Here is a 15750-nt window from a genome sequence, read left to right as displayed (position 1 = left end):
CATGGCCGGAGAGGACCGTAACCCTTGGGCGTCGTACCCCGCGGCTCCGGGATGGGCAGCTCACCCTGCCCGTGCTGCCCGCTCTCCTCTGGCTGCGGGGAGCGGCAGAGACCCTGCCCGCTGCCGGGAGGCGCAGAAAAGCGTCGTAGCAGCTTGCAGCTCCTGGTTTTTGGGGGGGGGGGGGGGGTTGGGACCCTCCATCCCCCTTCCCCTGGGCGCGGGGATGCGGGTGCTTCCCATCGCCTCTCCCAGGGCAGGCGGTTCCCCGAGCTGGGGTTGTTTTCGGTTTGTTTTTTCCTGGTTTGCTTTGCAGGAAGAAACCTTTCCTCTTTTACTTCGACATCGTGAAGTGTGCCAGCCCGCTGGTGCTGCTGGAGTTTCAGTGCCCGACCACGCAGGTACCACTCCCGGCCCGGGGGTGCTGCGCCGAGCCCGGCTCCCCGACGCTCTGCTTCTCCTCGGGAAAGCTCCGGTTTGCGGTGTCCCCGCGGAGGGGGCTGACGCCTTCACGCGCGGCCTCGCCGTGTCCTCTTCTCCCATCCAGATCTGCGTCAGCAAATGCCCGGACCGGTACCTGACGTACCTGAACGCCTACAGCTCCCGCACGCCCGGCGAGCTGGAGTACTACCGGCACTTCTGCATCCCCGAGTTCAAAAACCTGCAGAAGGTGGGTTGCAGGGAGCGCGGCGGCGGCGTTCCCCTGCCAGCCCCGGCGACGCCGGCGTTCCCCGGCGTGGTAATTCCTGCCCAAAGCGTTAACGTCCGGCTCGTCTGTCCCCATCCAGGCTCCCATCAAGGTGCTGAAGGACAAGGAGTGCCCGGCCATGATTATCCCCAGCACCCCACGTACGTCCGGGGGCGGCTAACGAGCTGCGATGAGCCGATTAACGAGCCCGCTCGCTCGCGACGTGGTCAGGGGAAGCGGCCACGTCGCTGGCTGGCCGTCGGGATATTTTGGGAGGGGTCGAGGCTCCTGTTTGGGGTTTCTGGGGATCCGGCGTAGGTTTGTGACCACGGGGAGGGGGTTTTGGCTCGTTTCCCCGGGGGTGGGGGGGGGGTTGGGACAAAAGCGGCTGAGGTTTGCGGCGCTGAGTTTTCCCCCTCCTCTCGCCCAGTGGCGCGGCGATGCTTCCCGGCCATCCGGGCCAAGAAGGGTGTCATCATGGTCGGCAACGAAACCACCTACGACGACGGCCACGGGCGCCGGAGGAACGTCACCGAGCTGCTGGAAGGGGCCAAGTGAGTCCCCAGCCTTTGCGCCGGGCAGGCACCGCGCTTCGCCGGTCGCTTCATCTTTGCCGGGGCGACCCCGAGAGCGAGCGCTTGCGGTGATAACAGCAACACGGCGGGTACGCGACCGTACCCGGGGGAGCCTCTTGATGAGCTGGCTTCGTTATTGCTGCTTCACCCGGCAGAGAAACGTTTGATTTTTATCTGCCGGCGTTTCTGCACCGCGTTCGTTTACCGATTTATATTGCGGAAAAGCCTTGAAAGCCCCGGCACGGAGCCCCGGTCCTGCGTTTGCAAGAAATCCTGCAGCGAAACCCGTATCCCGTGTTTGAAACGGGAGCTGGAAGGCCGGGGGGGGACAACGACAAAGGGGAAGCAGCAGGGTCAGCTTGAAAGAAAACAGTGCCAGGAAATCGGCCTCGGCCTCGTTGGATTTTCTTGTTTTCAGGGAGTCTGGCAGAGGGCCGTTTGGCGGGGGAGGACAAGGGGCCGTTGAGGCAGCGCGAGTACAGGCAGCGGGCGCGGGCAGAGCCCGGCTGGGGCCGAGCCCAGGCTGAGGCTCCTCAGCTTCTTTCCCCCGGCTTCCGCTTCATTCGTGTTTTATTTTTTGTATTCCAGAAAAGCAAACGTGGTCCTGGAAACCAGACAACTGGCCATGAAGATCTTTGAAGATTACACGGTTTCCTGGTACTGGATAATAATGTGAGCAGGGGCCGAGCTACGTGTTACGGCCGTCCCTTCCCGCGGGCAGCTGGACCGGAGCCCGCGAGGGCTGATGGCTCTTGCCGTGCCGGCCATGGGCTTCGCGCCGCGCTCAAACATGGGGCAAAACTCATGAATTACCAACATTTCCCCCCCGGCCTTTGCATAATTTCCATTCAAACAAAACGAGGGATGGCGGAGGGGGTTTTGGAGCAACGTTACTCAGACCCTGCTCACGCTCCGTCCCCTCCGCCATCAGTGATTCCCATTTTTAAGGCTGCCCCGTCGTTAAAGCTTGAGAAAGGAGAGAGGGGAAGCTGACCGATGGAGGGAAGCGGTGGGGAGGGGGTGGCATCGCCTGGTGTTCGACGTGTCGCTGCCTTCCTCCCGCAGAGGCCTCGTGATCGCGATGGTGGCTAGCTTCATCTTCATCGTCCTGCTCCGCTTCCTGGCCGGGATCATGGTCTGGGTGATGATCGTGATGGTGATCCTGGTGCTGGGCTACGGTGAGCGAGCGGTCGGGAGCTTCTCCCTGCTTTCCCCGTTTTCCTTTCCCTATCTTAAGTGGGCTTTGCACGAAGAAAGTTCACGCACAGCATCCTTCCAGGTGTCTTCTACCTGAACATCGGCATCGGTGGGGTTGAGCAGAGGCTGCCGGCATCTCGGTCTCCGCTTTTCAGTGCAAATACGACAGTTTTCTGCTTTTCGCCGCAGGAATCTTCCACTGTTACATGGAATATGCAAAACTGAAAGGGGAAGCGGGTTCTGACGTCTCCCTGAAGGACCTGGGATTTCAGACAGACCTACGCGTCTATCTCCACCTGCGGCAGACGTGGCTGGCATTCAGTAAGTCTCCATCCTCCTCTGGGTGCGGGATGGGACACGGTGGATGCGCCCCAGCCCCGGTCCCTTTGAGGGACAGGGCTTGGGAAGGGGAGAGCATGGAGGTTTGGGGTCTTCTCGGTCTCTTCATGGCCCTTTGCAAAAAGGGTTGAGCTAAGGAGGGTGGCTTTGCTTGACGCCACCTCCGCCACGGGACTGAGCTTACGGACGGGGCTGCTTTTCCACGTGAACCGCGGTGCTGGACGTCCCCTGAGGAGCGTTCGGTGCCGCGACGGATCCGCTTGGGAAGGCAAAGGTGGATGGTGGCCATCGGGCGCTGTCCGTGCCCTCGCGCTACCGGGGGCTCCCCTTCTCCTCCCAGTGATCATCCTGTGCATCGTGGAGGTGGTGATCATACTGCTGCTCATCTTCCTCCGCAAGAGGATCCTCATTGCCATCGCGCTCATCAAGGAGGCCAGCAGGTCCGGGGGTCCCCCGTCCCCAGGCAGAGGTTGTCCCCCGTCGCGGTGGGAGGACTCGGGGACGGCCGAGCTCCAGCCGTCGAGGTCCTCCCGTCGCCACGAGGATTTTAACCGGGTTTTAACCATCTTCTCGGCAGGGCTGTTGGTCACATCATGATGTCGCTGCTGTTCCCATTGTGCACCTTCTTCCTGCTGTGTCTCTGCATCACCTACTGGGCCAGCACCGCCGTGTATCCCTTCCTCTTCTTCCCCGCGCCTCTGCTCCCGGGGAAGGAAGGTGCTCAGAAATCAAAGGTCTTTCAGGGCGCTGAACATCTTACAGGATTAAGTGACACATCTGTTTGCAAAACTGCCAGCTTAAGTCTCTGTCGTGGTTTAACCCCAGCCCCACCCAGCCGCTCGCTCCCTCCCTCCCGGTGGGAGGGGGGAGAGAATCGGGAGGGTAAAAGTGAGAAAACTCGTGGGTTGAGGTAAAGGCAGTTTAACAGGTAAAGCAAAGGCCGCGCGTGCAAGCAAAGCAAGCCAAGGAATTCGTTCACTCCTTTCTGTCGGCGGGCAGGTGTTCAGCCATCCCCAGGAAAGCAGGGCTCCATCAGGCGTAACGGTGACTTGGGAAGACAAACGCCATCACTCCGAACGTCCCCCCCTTCCTCCTTCTTCCCCCAGCTTTATATGCTGAGCATGACGTCATACGGTGTGGAATATCCCTTGGGTCAGTTGGGGTCGGCTGTCCCGGCCGTGTCCCCTCCCAACTCCTTGTGTACCCCCAGCCTGCTCGCTGGTGGGGTGGGGTGAGGAGCAGAAAAGGCCTTGACTTCGTGTAAGCCCTGCTCAGCAGTAACGAAACCATCCCTGTATTACCAACACTGTTTCAGCACAAATCCAAACCGGAGCCCCGTACCAGCTACTGTGAAAAAAATTAACTCTATCCCAGCCAAAACCAGCACAGTCTCTAAGTTTAACTTAAAATAGAACCTAACGTAGAAAACCGATTGCAGGAGGCCAGTGAGAGCAAAACTGAGTGAGGATTCGGGTCTGAGGTTTGCAAAATCACGTCTCCTTAACCGTTGCTCTGCAGTTTCCTCTCCACCTCCAACGAGGCGGTCTATAAGGTGTTTAACGAGACTGCGTGCCAGTTTTCCGGGCAGACCTGCAAACCGGAGGTGAGGACGTCGGGGGAAACTCATACGAATGCTACGCTTAATCTGTCAGAGATAAGGTGGTTTCTTACATGAAAAATATCCTGGTGGCTACCTGAGCCTGCAAGCTCTTCCAAGTGAAATTCCGCCTTTCTGAACTCGTTTACATCATGTCGTTATTTTTCTTCAAGCCGTTGTGTGCGCAAAGCTGACTTTTTGGTCTGAGCAAATGCTACCAGGCAAAAAATTAAGCAGGATAGTGTCTTCTGAAAGTCGAGATTGCTGTGGGTTGAGCGGAAGATGCTGTCGGCCCGCCTTGCGGCGCGTCTCCGGCCACCGCAGTGCGTGAGCGTCTGCTGTCCTCTCTAGACCTTCAACACGAGCAACGTCACCAAGCTGTGCCCCGACGCCCAGTGCCTCTTCGCGTTCTACGGGGGCGAGACGGCGTACCACAAGTACCTCATCGTCCTCCAGTTCTTCAACGTCTTCATGTTCTTCTGGCTCGCCAACTTCGTGATCGCGCTGGGCCAGGTGACGCTGGCGGGGGCCTTCGCGTCATACTACTGGGCCTTCAAGAAACCCGACGACATGCCCGCCTTCCCCCTCTTCTCCGCCTTCGGCCGTGCGCTCCGGTACGTCCCTCTCGAGGAGGGCTTGCGAGCTTCTTGAGGTTGTCCCCTTCTAACCGGAGCGATCTTTCCCAGGTACCACACCGGCTCGCTCGCCTTCGGCTCTCTGATCCTCGCCATCGTCCAAGTCATCAGGGTCACTCTGGAGTATCTGGACCACAGGTTAAAAGGTACCGAAGCTGGAATGGCAAATGAGTAGACGAACGAGGTTGGCTTCTTCTGTGTTCCTTGGTGCCAGAGCTCGTGGCTAACGTCCAGGGGAATAATTTCAGTATTTCGGTAGGGAATCGAGATTTTCCTTTTAGGATCCCGTAGTCGTCTGTTTTCTCCAAGAGACGGGCGGGAGCCGAGGGATGCGCCGCGGCTGCCGGGCTAAGTCAACCGGTGCCAGGACTCTGTACGGGTGGGAGGGAAGTCTGCGTCTGGCCGTACGACTCCTATTGATCGTGAAACGTAAACAGCGAGCAGAAGCATGGGAAGAGCATGGGAGGCTCATCCCGCTGTCTGCAGCGGTATCGGCCTCCCAGGGAGGCTGAAAACAGGGCGTAGCGGGGGAGGCCGTGACGGGGCAGCGGGACGTCTCATTAGGGACCTTGAAGTTGCTTCTGTAAGAGAAGGCGTCTCTCGGTTTGGTTGCTCACCCTCTCCCCGTGGCATTCCTCCAGCTGCAGATAATAAGTTCGCCAAGTTCCTCCTGAGCTGCCTGAAGTGCTGCTTCTGGTGCCTGGAAAAATTCATCAAATTCCTCAACAGAAACGCGTACATCATGGTAAGAGTCTCCCGGCGTTAACGCCCAAAGGGTTGTGACTGGGGAGGAGGTCTCCACACTCTTGGAGATTTCTTTGGGTGGCTGCTGAGAACCGCGTCTCCCGATGTCATGGGAAAACAAAGCCTTTCAGCATTTCCCAGCCGTTTCGCTGGGAAGCCTTGACCTCAGCCGTGTCGCTTTGACTTTGGGAGGGACCTTCTCAGAGACACCGGGGTGGGGGGATTCAGCTCTCGCTGTCCGCGATGCCCGACCTGTCAGTGGATGAAGAAGCGCTTCCAGGGTGGGATTTATCAGAGTTTTACTCAAAGATGGGATTAATTGCACCCTCTTCTTAGCGGTGAATTCAGTGCGGCTCCGTTTCTCTCTTCTCTGCCCCTTTTTTCCGGGACTCCCTCTAGATCGCCGTCTACGGCACCAACTTCTGCACCTCCGCCAGGAACGCGTTCTTCCTGCTGATGAGGAACATCATCAGGTGAGATGCTGGTGGGTGCGAGGGGTCTGCTCTCGACAGCAGACTTGGTTATTTCCAAGTCCTTCTCACTGCCAAAGATCAACCTTGATCTGCCTGCCTTGTTTTCAGGCTTTCACGGCGTTTTGTGCCGCGTTCGCAACGCGTGTGCACGTTGGCCGCCTCCTCCCGCACCTCCTTCTGAATTTGGGGTGGGGAGCGGATGCGGATGCTCATCTCTCTCTTGTTTCCAGGGTGGCCGTTTTAGATAAAGTCACGGATTTCCTTTTCTTCCTCGGAAAACTCCTCATCGTGGGAAGCGTCGGTAAGTGCTGGGGACTGGAAGTTTCTCCTCGGGGTGTATGGCTGCTGTAGGCTTTCGTAGCCGGTTACGGCTTCCCAAAACCTTCCTCTCTTCACTCCTCCCATGAAACCGTTCCTTTCCATCCCGTTTGACATCTTCCCTGCATCCATTTGCTGCCTTTCTTCTGCCCTGCATCCCACAGCAATTTCCATCGTTTGCTTTTCCAGGAATCCTTGCCTTCTTTTTCTTCACCCAGCGGATAAAGCTGGTCCAAGACACAGCGCCGCCCCTGAATTACTACTGGGTCCCTATTCTGGTGAGCCGCTTTCTCGTCTTTTCGGTGAATTTAGAAGTGATGGAAGGAGAACCTTAACACAAATGCCTTAAAAACACCTCTCCGCTCGCTGCTTCTGAAGGACCTTCTTTGTTGAAGGTGTTTTCTCCGTCCCCGTCGAAATAAGCCCTTTGTTTCGGTCAGCCGCGAAGAGGCGTCTCGCCCTTCCTGTGCTGCCCAGATTGGCCTCTGTCCACCGTCGTCACTGAGGCCTTTTGTCCTGAATCGGGCTGGTCTGAACAGTCCTGCCCTGTTCGCTTCTCCTCCTTTCCCTGGGGAATTCGGGATTCGGCAGGTTTCCTCCTCCCGGCCGAGGGACCGGAGCTTTGCGCTCTTTGCAGATGCCAGGTCGCGGCGTGACGGCACAATTTCTCTTTCAGACGGTGATCGTGGGCTCCTACCTCATCGCCCACGGGTTCTTCAGCGTGTACGGCATGTGCGTGGACACCCTCTTCCTCTGCTTCTGTAAGTGTCTGCCTTGGAGGGTCCGTCTCCCGCTGGGCAGGAGTTTGCGGTAGCAAAACCTCCCTCCCTGTGGCTGAACCCCCGAGTCGTCCAGATTTGGGGTTGGCTCCAAATTCCCGTGGCCTCTCTGTGTGGTTTTCTCCCACTTTTTCCTTTACCAACTCCTACCTGCGTTCTTACCAGCACCTGCTTTCCCCCTGCCTGCTAGCAGCGGAAACCCACAGCCTGTCCTTGGGTCTCCTGCGGTCTCTCTTGGTCTCTCTGTTTTGGTGCTTTGGTCTTGGTGGAATCTAACTGCAACTAACTTCAATTTTCCTTTTTTTTTTCTCTTTTTTTCTTCTTTTTTTTCCTCTCCCCTCTCCCCCTCGTGTCTCTCTTCACATGTTCTCCGCCCTTCATCTCTGCCCTGCCTCTCCCCGGCTCTTCCGCTGTTTTTCACTCTTCCCCGCCACGGCCGCTTCTTCCTGGGGTTGCGAAAAGGTGAAGATCTGGAGAGGAACGATGGATCTCCCGAGCGGCCTTACTACATGTCCCCCGAGCTGAGTGAGATCCTGCTGAAGGGGAACCTAGAGCCTTCCAAAAGCGCCGATAGCCAAGGCTAGGGGCTGGCCCCGGGAGGAAGGCTGCGTGCCCGGGGGGGGTGCGCAGGACGCTCTCGGCCCCCCCAACCCAAGCAGCGTTCTCCTAAGCCCGCGCGTGGCAGCCACCGTGCAAATCTTTCCCCTGGATGTCCTTCAGAGCCTTGAGGGGTAGAGGGGGTGCCGATTCCTCAGTGCCCGGTGCTGTATCAAATCTACCTTCCTGCCCAATAATGAATATTCTTGTATCGAGAGAACGAACCTAGAGTGTCACCTAGAGCTAATCTGGGGTCCCACGTGTCCGGTAGCGCCCGGCGAGGAGCGCTCCGCTCCCGGCGAGTGGCTGGGAACCGGCTGGACGCGCACAGGTGCCGCTATCTAGTTGTGTTTCGCGTTGAAGCGGAGATCTTTTGTTCCTAACCGCCAGCTGTGAAAAGGATGGGAGAGCTGCTCTGCTCGCAGGAGGTCTCTCGTGTTGCAGGACGGTGGTTTGTGGGACGGGCTGAGTGGGTTCGACAGCCTGAAAACTGGTCTCTCCGCGCTTTCCTCTTTGTTCTGCCCCCAGCAAAGAGCGGCGAGCCTCTTTCCTCGCCCACTCTTTCTATGCAAAACCGGGTTGGCGCACTCAGAAAGATTTCTTTGTGAGATTGCAGATCTTTTGCTTTTAAGTCTGTTCCATCAGCAGCGCCTTCGTCACAAAGCAGAGCTCGCCCTTTTCGCAGCCAAAAACTTGGGTTTCTTCGTGCCGTCAGTTTAGGGAAGCTGAAAAGAGCCGTTGCTGGTTGCAAGCCGTTAAAACGCAGAGGGCTTTTACTCGCAGCATCCCTCGTTTAAAATGGTTTCTCTTGCTGGTTGCACAGAGGTTTTAATCGCTGCGGGGAGGTGGTGGCTCGTCCTGGGAGCTGCCTGATGGGCTCTGCTTTTCCCCCCCCCCCGAGGTGGTTGAGTTGACGGTTTGGCTCCTGTCCGGGCTCCTACGGGGCGGAGGAGCTGGAGCTGTAACGACTTTCCACGCTAACGCAGACCGTAGGTGGAGACGCTCGCCAAGGGCGTACAGACCTGCAGGCTGGGGTGGTTGTAGGAAGGAAGACAGAGCCTGCGTGGAAAGCGAGTTCCCAAGCCGGCTCCGGCAACTCTGAATTGCTGAGGGTCCGTCAAGGGAAGGCGATGTCCGGAGGAGAGGTGTGAGCATCCCTGATGGGCTTGGAAGCCTGGACTTCCATGGGCTTCCAACCCTGGAAGGCTACGGGGAAGGAGTGCGTTGCGCTGGCGGGTGTTACACCGGGGACGTATTGCGGCATCTCTACGGCTAGAAAAATCAGACCAAGTTTGACTGGGAGGCAGCTGGTGAGGCTTACAGCCCCTAGAGAAATGGCAGCCAGGCGCAGGCTGGAGCCTCACCTTGTTTTCTCCTCTTGACAGTCCAGAAATGATTTTAAAAAAAGGAAAGATTTAAAAAAAAAAGGGAAGATTTAAAATGCCAATCTGGCAGCCCGCAGCCCGGGTAGTTGCGGCCAGATCTCCTATTACAAATCTTCACACAGACAGAGAGCCCTGCCTTTTGAGTCGCGCCCTCTCAGGACAAAGCCGTAGTGTTAACGCTCGTATTTTCATCACAGAGAAATACTGAAGTCCCTCTCAAAATATCCCAAGGCGCTTTCACTCGACTCTGAAGCTGGTGCTTTGCGGGTTTGTTTGGTTTGGGTTTTTTGGTTTTTTTTTTTGGTGGCTGCGATTTTCCTACCACTTCGTGTTGGCGCAGCTGCTTTGCTTTGAACGGCGAGAGGCCGAGCGGCGTGTTCGGTGCTGGGAATGCACCTAATGATTATGCATGCATGGCGTGTTGGCAAGGGCGTCGCGCACCCGGCGAGCAGCGCCAAGCGAATACCGAGCGAAATTGCTTTGCGCTCGCATCATGAGCCGTTTCGGCTGCACAAAGAGCAGGGAGAGCCGCGCTGCCCGGCTCCTTAGAGGAGGGGAACCGCGCTCCCAGCCGGCAGAGCCTCGAGGTCGCGGAGGAGGCCTCTCTTCCTACAGCACAGTTAAACTTTCCCACCGCCTCCCTGAAAAAAAAAAAAAACAACCAAAAAACCCCACCCAAACCTCTGGTTTCTTCTAAATAATAGCAGCCTGTTTCCGGAGCGCAGCGCTCCCCCCGTGAAATGGGAGAGGTGCGACTGCGGTGGTTTGTACAGCTGGGGGCATTTAGCTGTGACGCAGGGAGAAAATACCCCCTGCCCGCGATGAGCCGCAAGACTTTTTTTTTCTATCAAAGATAATTATTAGACGACGAGCAGGACGACTGCCCCTCTAGCACCTCTCTGCCTTTAGGCTCCTTGCTGCATCTGCTGTGACTCCTGCCACGCCAACCTCTGTGTCTGTGTCCCCCCCCCCCCCCAACTGCTGCGCGGGGCGGGGGGGGTTTCTCTTTGCAGTGGAAGACCTGGAGCGTAACGACGGTTCGGCCGAAAAGCCTTACTTTATGTCGCCCAACCTGAAAAAGCTCCTGAAGAAGACGAACAAAAGTCAGCCGGACGCCTAGAGCCTGCCCTCGTCCTTTCCACGCTTCCTCTTCCCGTTCCCGCTTCGGGAGCAGAGCTGCGGGATAACATCTGCCCGGCGCTCAGCATCGTTTATCCCACGTGGAAATCTCGTTAGTGAACCTGAACCGCTGTCTCCTTCACCCCTGCGGCGGGCAAGCAGCAGAAGGGGGGGGTTCGTTAAAGAGAGGAATGGGTTATTGTTAAATGATTCAACCTTAAATCGTCGGGGTTGCTAAACGAAGACCGCTCTAGCGTGTCTGCTTCCGCACAACTCGTCACAGCTAACGTCCCGTTGGTCCCCGGCCAGCTCAAACACTGGGCTGGGGAGTTCCCGGACGAATCCTGCCAGGGCACATGCCGGTAAAAGCAGCGGGGAAACGTCTCTGACACAGGGCAAAGTTCCGTCTTCCGGGGTGTCGACCGACACCAAACCGAGTTTAATCGGATTTAGTAATTTTATTTTATACCGGTAAAAGAGAAGACGTTACCTTCAGGTCAGCCGTGTTCGGCCGTCCCTTAGCGCGTGGGCGAATCCAGGCGCTGCGGTGACCAGCGAACAAGCTGATGGGTTTAAGCAGCTCCTCGACTTGGTTTTTATTTGCAGCCCCCCTTCCCCCCCCCCGAAATGTTTTATTGCAGTTGTCGATTCCTACCCGGAGAGCGGAAACACGCTGAAATCGCCTTGCTTCTCTTGCCACCTTATGGAGACGCCTCAGGGCCCGGCTTTGGGGTTGTGCCGAGCACGTTTAGACGACCAATGCGTTTAGGAAAACGCCAGTTAGTGTTCTTATAGCCACGTGGGAAGGGTGAAGGTGGAGGGAGACGAAGGGTTAATGAGCCTTAGAGCGCCGTGCAGGGTGTCCCGCGGAACCAGGGGTGTGTGTTTGGATGCAACCAGGGACGGACGGACAGACGCTCTGTACAGTTATTGCATCTTTCTAGGACCGGCAGCTTCTACTGATTCCTCCCCCAAAAAATCCTGCATTATATATTTTAAAAATAATTTACAGCAGAGCTTTCCCTAACTGTCGAGCAAAATGCTTTGCCTGTGTGACAAATTTAGGAAGACCCCACCTGCGGGCATGGGAAAGGAGTAATGTGTGTGTATATATATATATATATATTTTTTTTTTAGGTTAATATTAGGTAATTTTAAGCAAACCAAATGACAAACGACAGGTTGCCTTACGTCCTTAGGTGCCACGGTGTCGCCTGGACTTGTAGCTGACTGCTGTTTCTAATGGGAGGGTCCAGACCTTTGGCAGCTCCTGTCAGGAGAAAAAGGGGACGTTCTTGAGAAATAGATTAAAAGGGGGTTAAACATCACTAAACCACAAATATTAAACTTAAAAACATAAAGTTTAACAAAATTACAACATCTCCTCCGATACGCGCAGCTGCTGAAGTGTCCTTTGAGCAACAGGAGGCTCGCCCGGGTATAGTCGCCACCACAAATTGTTCTTTTTTTTGCTTTTTTTTTTTTTTTTTTTGAAAATAAATGCACTGAGGCTTTGGCGGACAATTTAAACAGCTCCCAAAGCACGGGGGGAGGGGGGGGGCCAGCGGCAGCAGGAGGCTTGTGGGGTCGCGTGCACCTCCCTGCCTTAACAAACGCAAACCCTCTTTATCGCAGACGTTTCCTTAGCCACGTTTAATTTGTGCTGAAGGATATATTTTGCTTCTTTTATACATATTTCTTAGTAATCTTTAGATCCCTGTAGTATTTTTGTAAGATACAAGGAATGTTTTCTATCGGAATTATTAAATGGTTTGGGGGTTTTGTATATTTTGCTTTCACTAGTTGTTTCGGTTCCGTGGCCGTTATTTCGATCTCTTCCAGTACTATTTTTTGTGACAGATTTTGAAATACCTACCTGGCAGCACGCTGAGACGTAACTGCTCTGGCCCGGGGCGGCGCAGCACCGCTGACGTCTCCCTAAGCCGATCGCAGGCGTGGATCAAACGCCATCGTTCCTCTAAAGCGCCTTTTTCCTCGCATCTCGATGTAGCCGATCCAACGCTCGGGGGGAGAGCTAAAAAGGAAAGGCGAAGGGAAAGCTAAAAAGGCGAAGGTAAAGCTAAAAAGGCGAAGGTAAAGCTAAAAAGGCGAAGGTAAAGCTAAAAAGGCGAAGGTAAAGCTAAAAAGGCGAAGGTAAAGCTAAAAAGGCGAAGGTAAAGCTAAAAAGGCGAAGGTAAAGCTAAAAAGGCGAAGGGAAAGCTAAAAAGGCGAAGGGAAAGCTAAAAAGGCGAAGGTAAAGCTAAAAAGAGAATCCTTTCGGTTTGGGATAGGGGGTAAGTTATAATTAAGGGAATAATTAAGGGAATATATTCAGTTTACAGCTACACTAGCACAAAATTATTTTAATTTTTTTTCCTCTCCCATCCTTGTGTAGGTTTTGAGGTGGTTGGTTTTATTTCCTGTTTGAAATTTTTGTGTAGAGGGCAAGTTTACTCTCGCTCTTCCACTTTAGCTGTTCTCTTTTTATATCGAGACACTTTGGTTGTGGAAACGCTGTCCGAAATAGCAGAGGACCATCAGTTAACTCGATTTATTTGCATAAACAGCCAATATACAGCAGAGATTTTTAGGTCTGGAAATACAAATAGAGAATAAATTTAGCAAAATGTGTTCTTTGGGCCGTGGGGCTGGCTCTGCTGCATTCTGTAAACCCAGTATTTGAGGAGCAGAATTAGGGATTCTTATTTCCAAAAAGCCGAAGCAGCAGCCGCCGGCTTTTCAAAGCTGAAAACTACAGGCGCTGCGCTTGCCGAGAGCTTCGGAAAGCGGAGAGGCAAATCTTCCAGTAAATGAGGGGGTTTTTTTTGAAAAAATCGGAGCCACTCAGGCGAGGGCAGCTGTCCGGCGGGATTTTAGTGTCCGGAAAGGCTTCACTCCATGACTTGGGTTATTTCTTTTCTGCAAGCGTGGACTGATCCGTGCACTTGGAGCACGTCTCCCATGTAAAGCTGTGTATTTAAAGGCCATTAATTTGTCTGTCTTTCGGAATAATCGCGCTCTTTTCTGTATTGAGATGCAACTTCTGTCCCTATAAACCGCGCATGCTCTGAATCGTTCCCTGAATCAGGCTAGGGCAAGTAAAAAAAGCTAAAAAAACCCCACTAAAAACCGCAGGGCTGATGTTCTACAACAAAAATTTCTTCTTTTTTAATGTATTTCTGAGGCATTAACTACTCCTACTATGCACCGGGGCTTCTATGCAAGGACGTACCTCCGGCGGGAGCGTCCGCGCGCGTTCCCGATGTCGTGTGTGACGGTTCCATTGATGTCAGCGTTACAACCAGAAATAAAAGTGCCTGTTTGGACCTCGTTTCCGCCACGTGCTTCCTTCTGACCTCACAGGGCTCCAACGTCCCGGCAAAGCCTTTATCAAATTCTCTGCAGCCCTTCGGAGAGGGGTTGGGGGTGGAGGGGGCCTCTGGGGAGCCGCTGGTCCAACCGCGCTCTTTAGTTCCTCTTCGTTGTGGCTTCTGCTCGTCTCCGCGGTGTTTTTCTGCCCGGCAGCGCGGAACACCTGGAGAAAGAGCAGAGCGTGACAGCGCAGGTGACAGATACAGCTGGCTTTCGCCTCGAAAACGGGCTGTTACAGCTTGCTTCAACGCACACCTTAACGGTCTGCTCCCGATTTTCAGAGTTTGGGGCTGCACTGACTTGGGTTTTTTGACTAAATACGAGGTATTGTCAAACGATCCTTGACCCACAGAAGGCAGCGCTCTCCAGCAGAGGCTTAATAGGCTTTTTTTTTTTTTAAGGAGCAAGCGTTCGTTTGGACACTTACAATCATTTAAGTTCATACTCGAGTTCAACAAAAGCGAAAGACGTCTTTGAGATCGTTTCCCTTCTATGTTGCAGCGGGAGAAGGAACTTGCCGACGAGACCACGGGCTCATCCTGCACCCCAAAGCTCTTGGGAGCTTGATGCCAGGTTAATTTGTACGTGGCGAGGTTGTTCGTCTCTTCCCCGTCCCTCCGGCTGCCAAGGCCACCAGCGCTCTAACGAGTTACGCCAGGAGACGCGGCCGCGGCCGGGTGGCACCCTCTGCCGCCACGCCAACACATCGCAGGCAGCAGCTCCACGGAAGGTGACGGACACCCATCGGTGTCCCCCGCGCCAGGGGCCTGTAGGAGCCGTGCCCTGCTGTAGATCAACCCTATACCGCAGCGACTCGTGTCTTTCCGTGTGGGACGGCGGGGCTCTTGGCCAAACCCTGCTCTTGGCTGCCCCAGGCTTCGCGCCCCCCGGGGCCGGGATGTCGGTGGGCCCTTCTCCGGGGGGGGGCACAGACCAGCATGGCAGCCCTTCTCCGTCCTGAAGGGCTCACTTCCACGGCGGGCAGCTGGCCTACAGCCCCCTCCGAGGCCTCAGGGCCCCAAGGGTGGGCACCCCCGCACTCAGCCCCTCAGGGGATATGCTCTCCCCCGCACCCCAGGTCCCTTTGTGCCCCACATTCTCCTCAGGCCAGCGGTCTCCACAGACCACTGGCCCCTTCAGACCCCTGACCCCCGCAGACCCCCGGTCCCCTCAGGCCAGTGGTCCTCTCAGACCTCAGGCCAGCGGTCCCCTCAGGCCAGTGGTCTCCACAGACCGCTGGCCCCTTCAGACCCCTGACCCCCGCAGACCCCCGGTCCCCTCAGGCCAGTGGTCCCCTCAGACCCCTGACCCCCGCAGACCCCCAGTCCCCTCAGGCCAGTGGTCCCCTCAGACCCCTGACCCCCGCAGACCCCCAGTCCCCTCAGGCCAGTGGTCCTCTCAGGCCCCCGCCCCTTGGTCCCCTCAGGCCCCCGACCCCTGCAGACCCCCGGTCCCCTCAGGCCAGCGGTCCCCTCAGACCACTGGCCCCCTCAGGCCCCCGACCCCCGGTCCCCTCAGGCCACTGGCCCCCGTAGACCCCCGATCCCCTCAGGCCGCCGGCCGCCTCCCCCCCGGGGATCACCGCTCCCCCACCCCAGAGGCGGGCGGGGGGGGGAGTGGACCCCCGGCCGGCCCCGCCCCCTCCCCGAGCCGCTCCCGCCCCGCGCCTGCGCAATACCTCCCGCCGCACCGACCTCCCACCTACGTCACCCTCCCGCCGGCCTCACCCATTGGCTCCCTCCGCCGCGCTCCACGTGACTCCCTATCCCCCCCCCCCCCCGCCCCCCCAACCTCACGCCCCGTCTCTCTCCCCCCCCCCCCCCCCCCGCGCACAGCCGCGCGCCCCCCGCCGGCGGCGGCTCCGCCCCCCGCGCTGCAGTCTCGCGCCCCGCCGCACCGCGCACCGCACCGCGCCCCGCACCGCGGCCAGGCCCA

At 56.5% G+C, this 15750-nt stretch overlaps 2 protein-coding genes across 3 annotated transcripts; one reads left to right on the top strand and one right to left on the bottom strand.

Annotated features, from left to right (window-relative positions):
* Window positions 1-313: 313 nt before the first annotated feature.
* SLC44A2 (solute carrier family 44 member 2 (CTL2 blood group)) lies at window positions 314-13769 on the top strand (the record flags this gene model as incomplete). Of its 2 annotated transcripts, none has more annotated exon segments than XM_076360828.1 (18): window positions 314-398; window positions 545-667; window positions 786-846; window positions 1116-1239; window positions 1849-1932; window positions 2326-2438; window positions 2647-2778; window positions 3137-3236; window positions 3374-3466; window positions 4315-4399; window positions 4745-5007; window positions 5080-5174; window positions 5670-5773; window positions 6172-6245; window positions 6476-6546; window positions 6753-6841; window positions 7240-7324; window positions 10338-13769. In XM_076360828.1, coding segments are annotated over 18 exon segments (1888 nt in total), but the record flags the coding sequence as incomplete, so codon positions are not given.
* LOC143171765 (uncharacterized) lies at window positions 11631-14824 on the bottom strand. Its single transcript, XM_076360829.1, has 4 exons — window positions 14243-14824; window positions 13676-13978; window positions 12320-12478; window positions 11631-11713 (listed from the first exon to the last, which is right to left on the bottom strand). The coding sequence occupies exons 1-4, from the start codon at window positions 14256-14258 to the stop codon at window positions 11631-11633; spliced, it is 561 nt and encodes a 186-aa protein (XP_076216944.1). The 5' UTR covers window positions 14259-14824.
* Window positions 14825-15750: the final 926 nt, after the last annotated feature.

Source organism: Aptenodytes patagonicus, chromosome 30 (assembly GCF_965638725.1).
Source record: "Aptenodytes patagonicus chromosome 30, bAptPat1.pri.cur, whole genome shotgun sequence".
Taxonomy (NCBI): domain Eukaryota; kingdom Metazoa; phylum Chordata; class Aves; order Sphenisciformes; family Spheniscidae; genus Aptenodytes; species Aptenodytes patagonicus.
This window is presented reverse-complemented; position numbering and strand designations above follow the sequence as displayed.

Excerpts from the sequence above, each read along its gene's own strand:
- LOC143171765 (XM_076360829.1), bottom strand. Across the intron at positions 12,479-13,675 it reads CGCGGACGCTCCCGCCGGAG|CTCTCCCCCCGAGCGTTGGA; the intron begins GTACGTCCTTGC and ends TTTCCTTTTTAG. Across the intron at positions 11,714-12,319 it reads ACGTCTCAGCGTGCTGCCAG|GAGCTGCCAAAGGTCTGGAC; the intron begins GTAGGTATTTCA and ends TTCTCCTGACAG.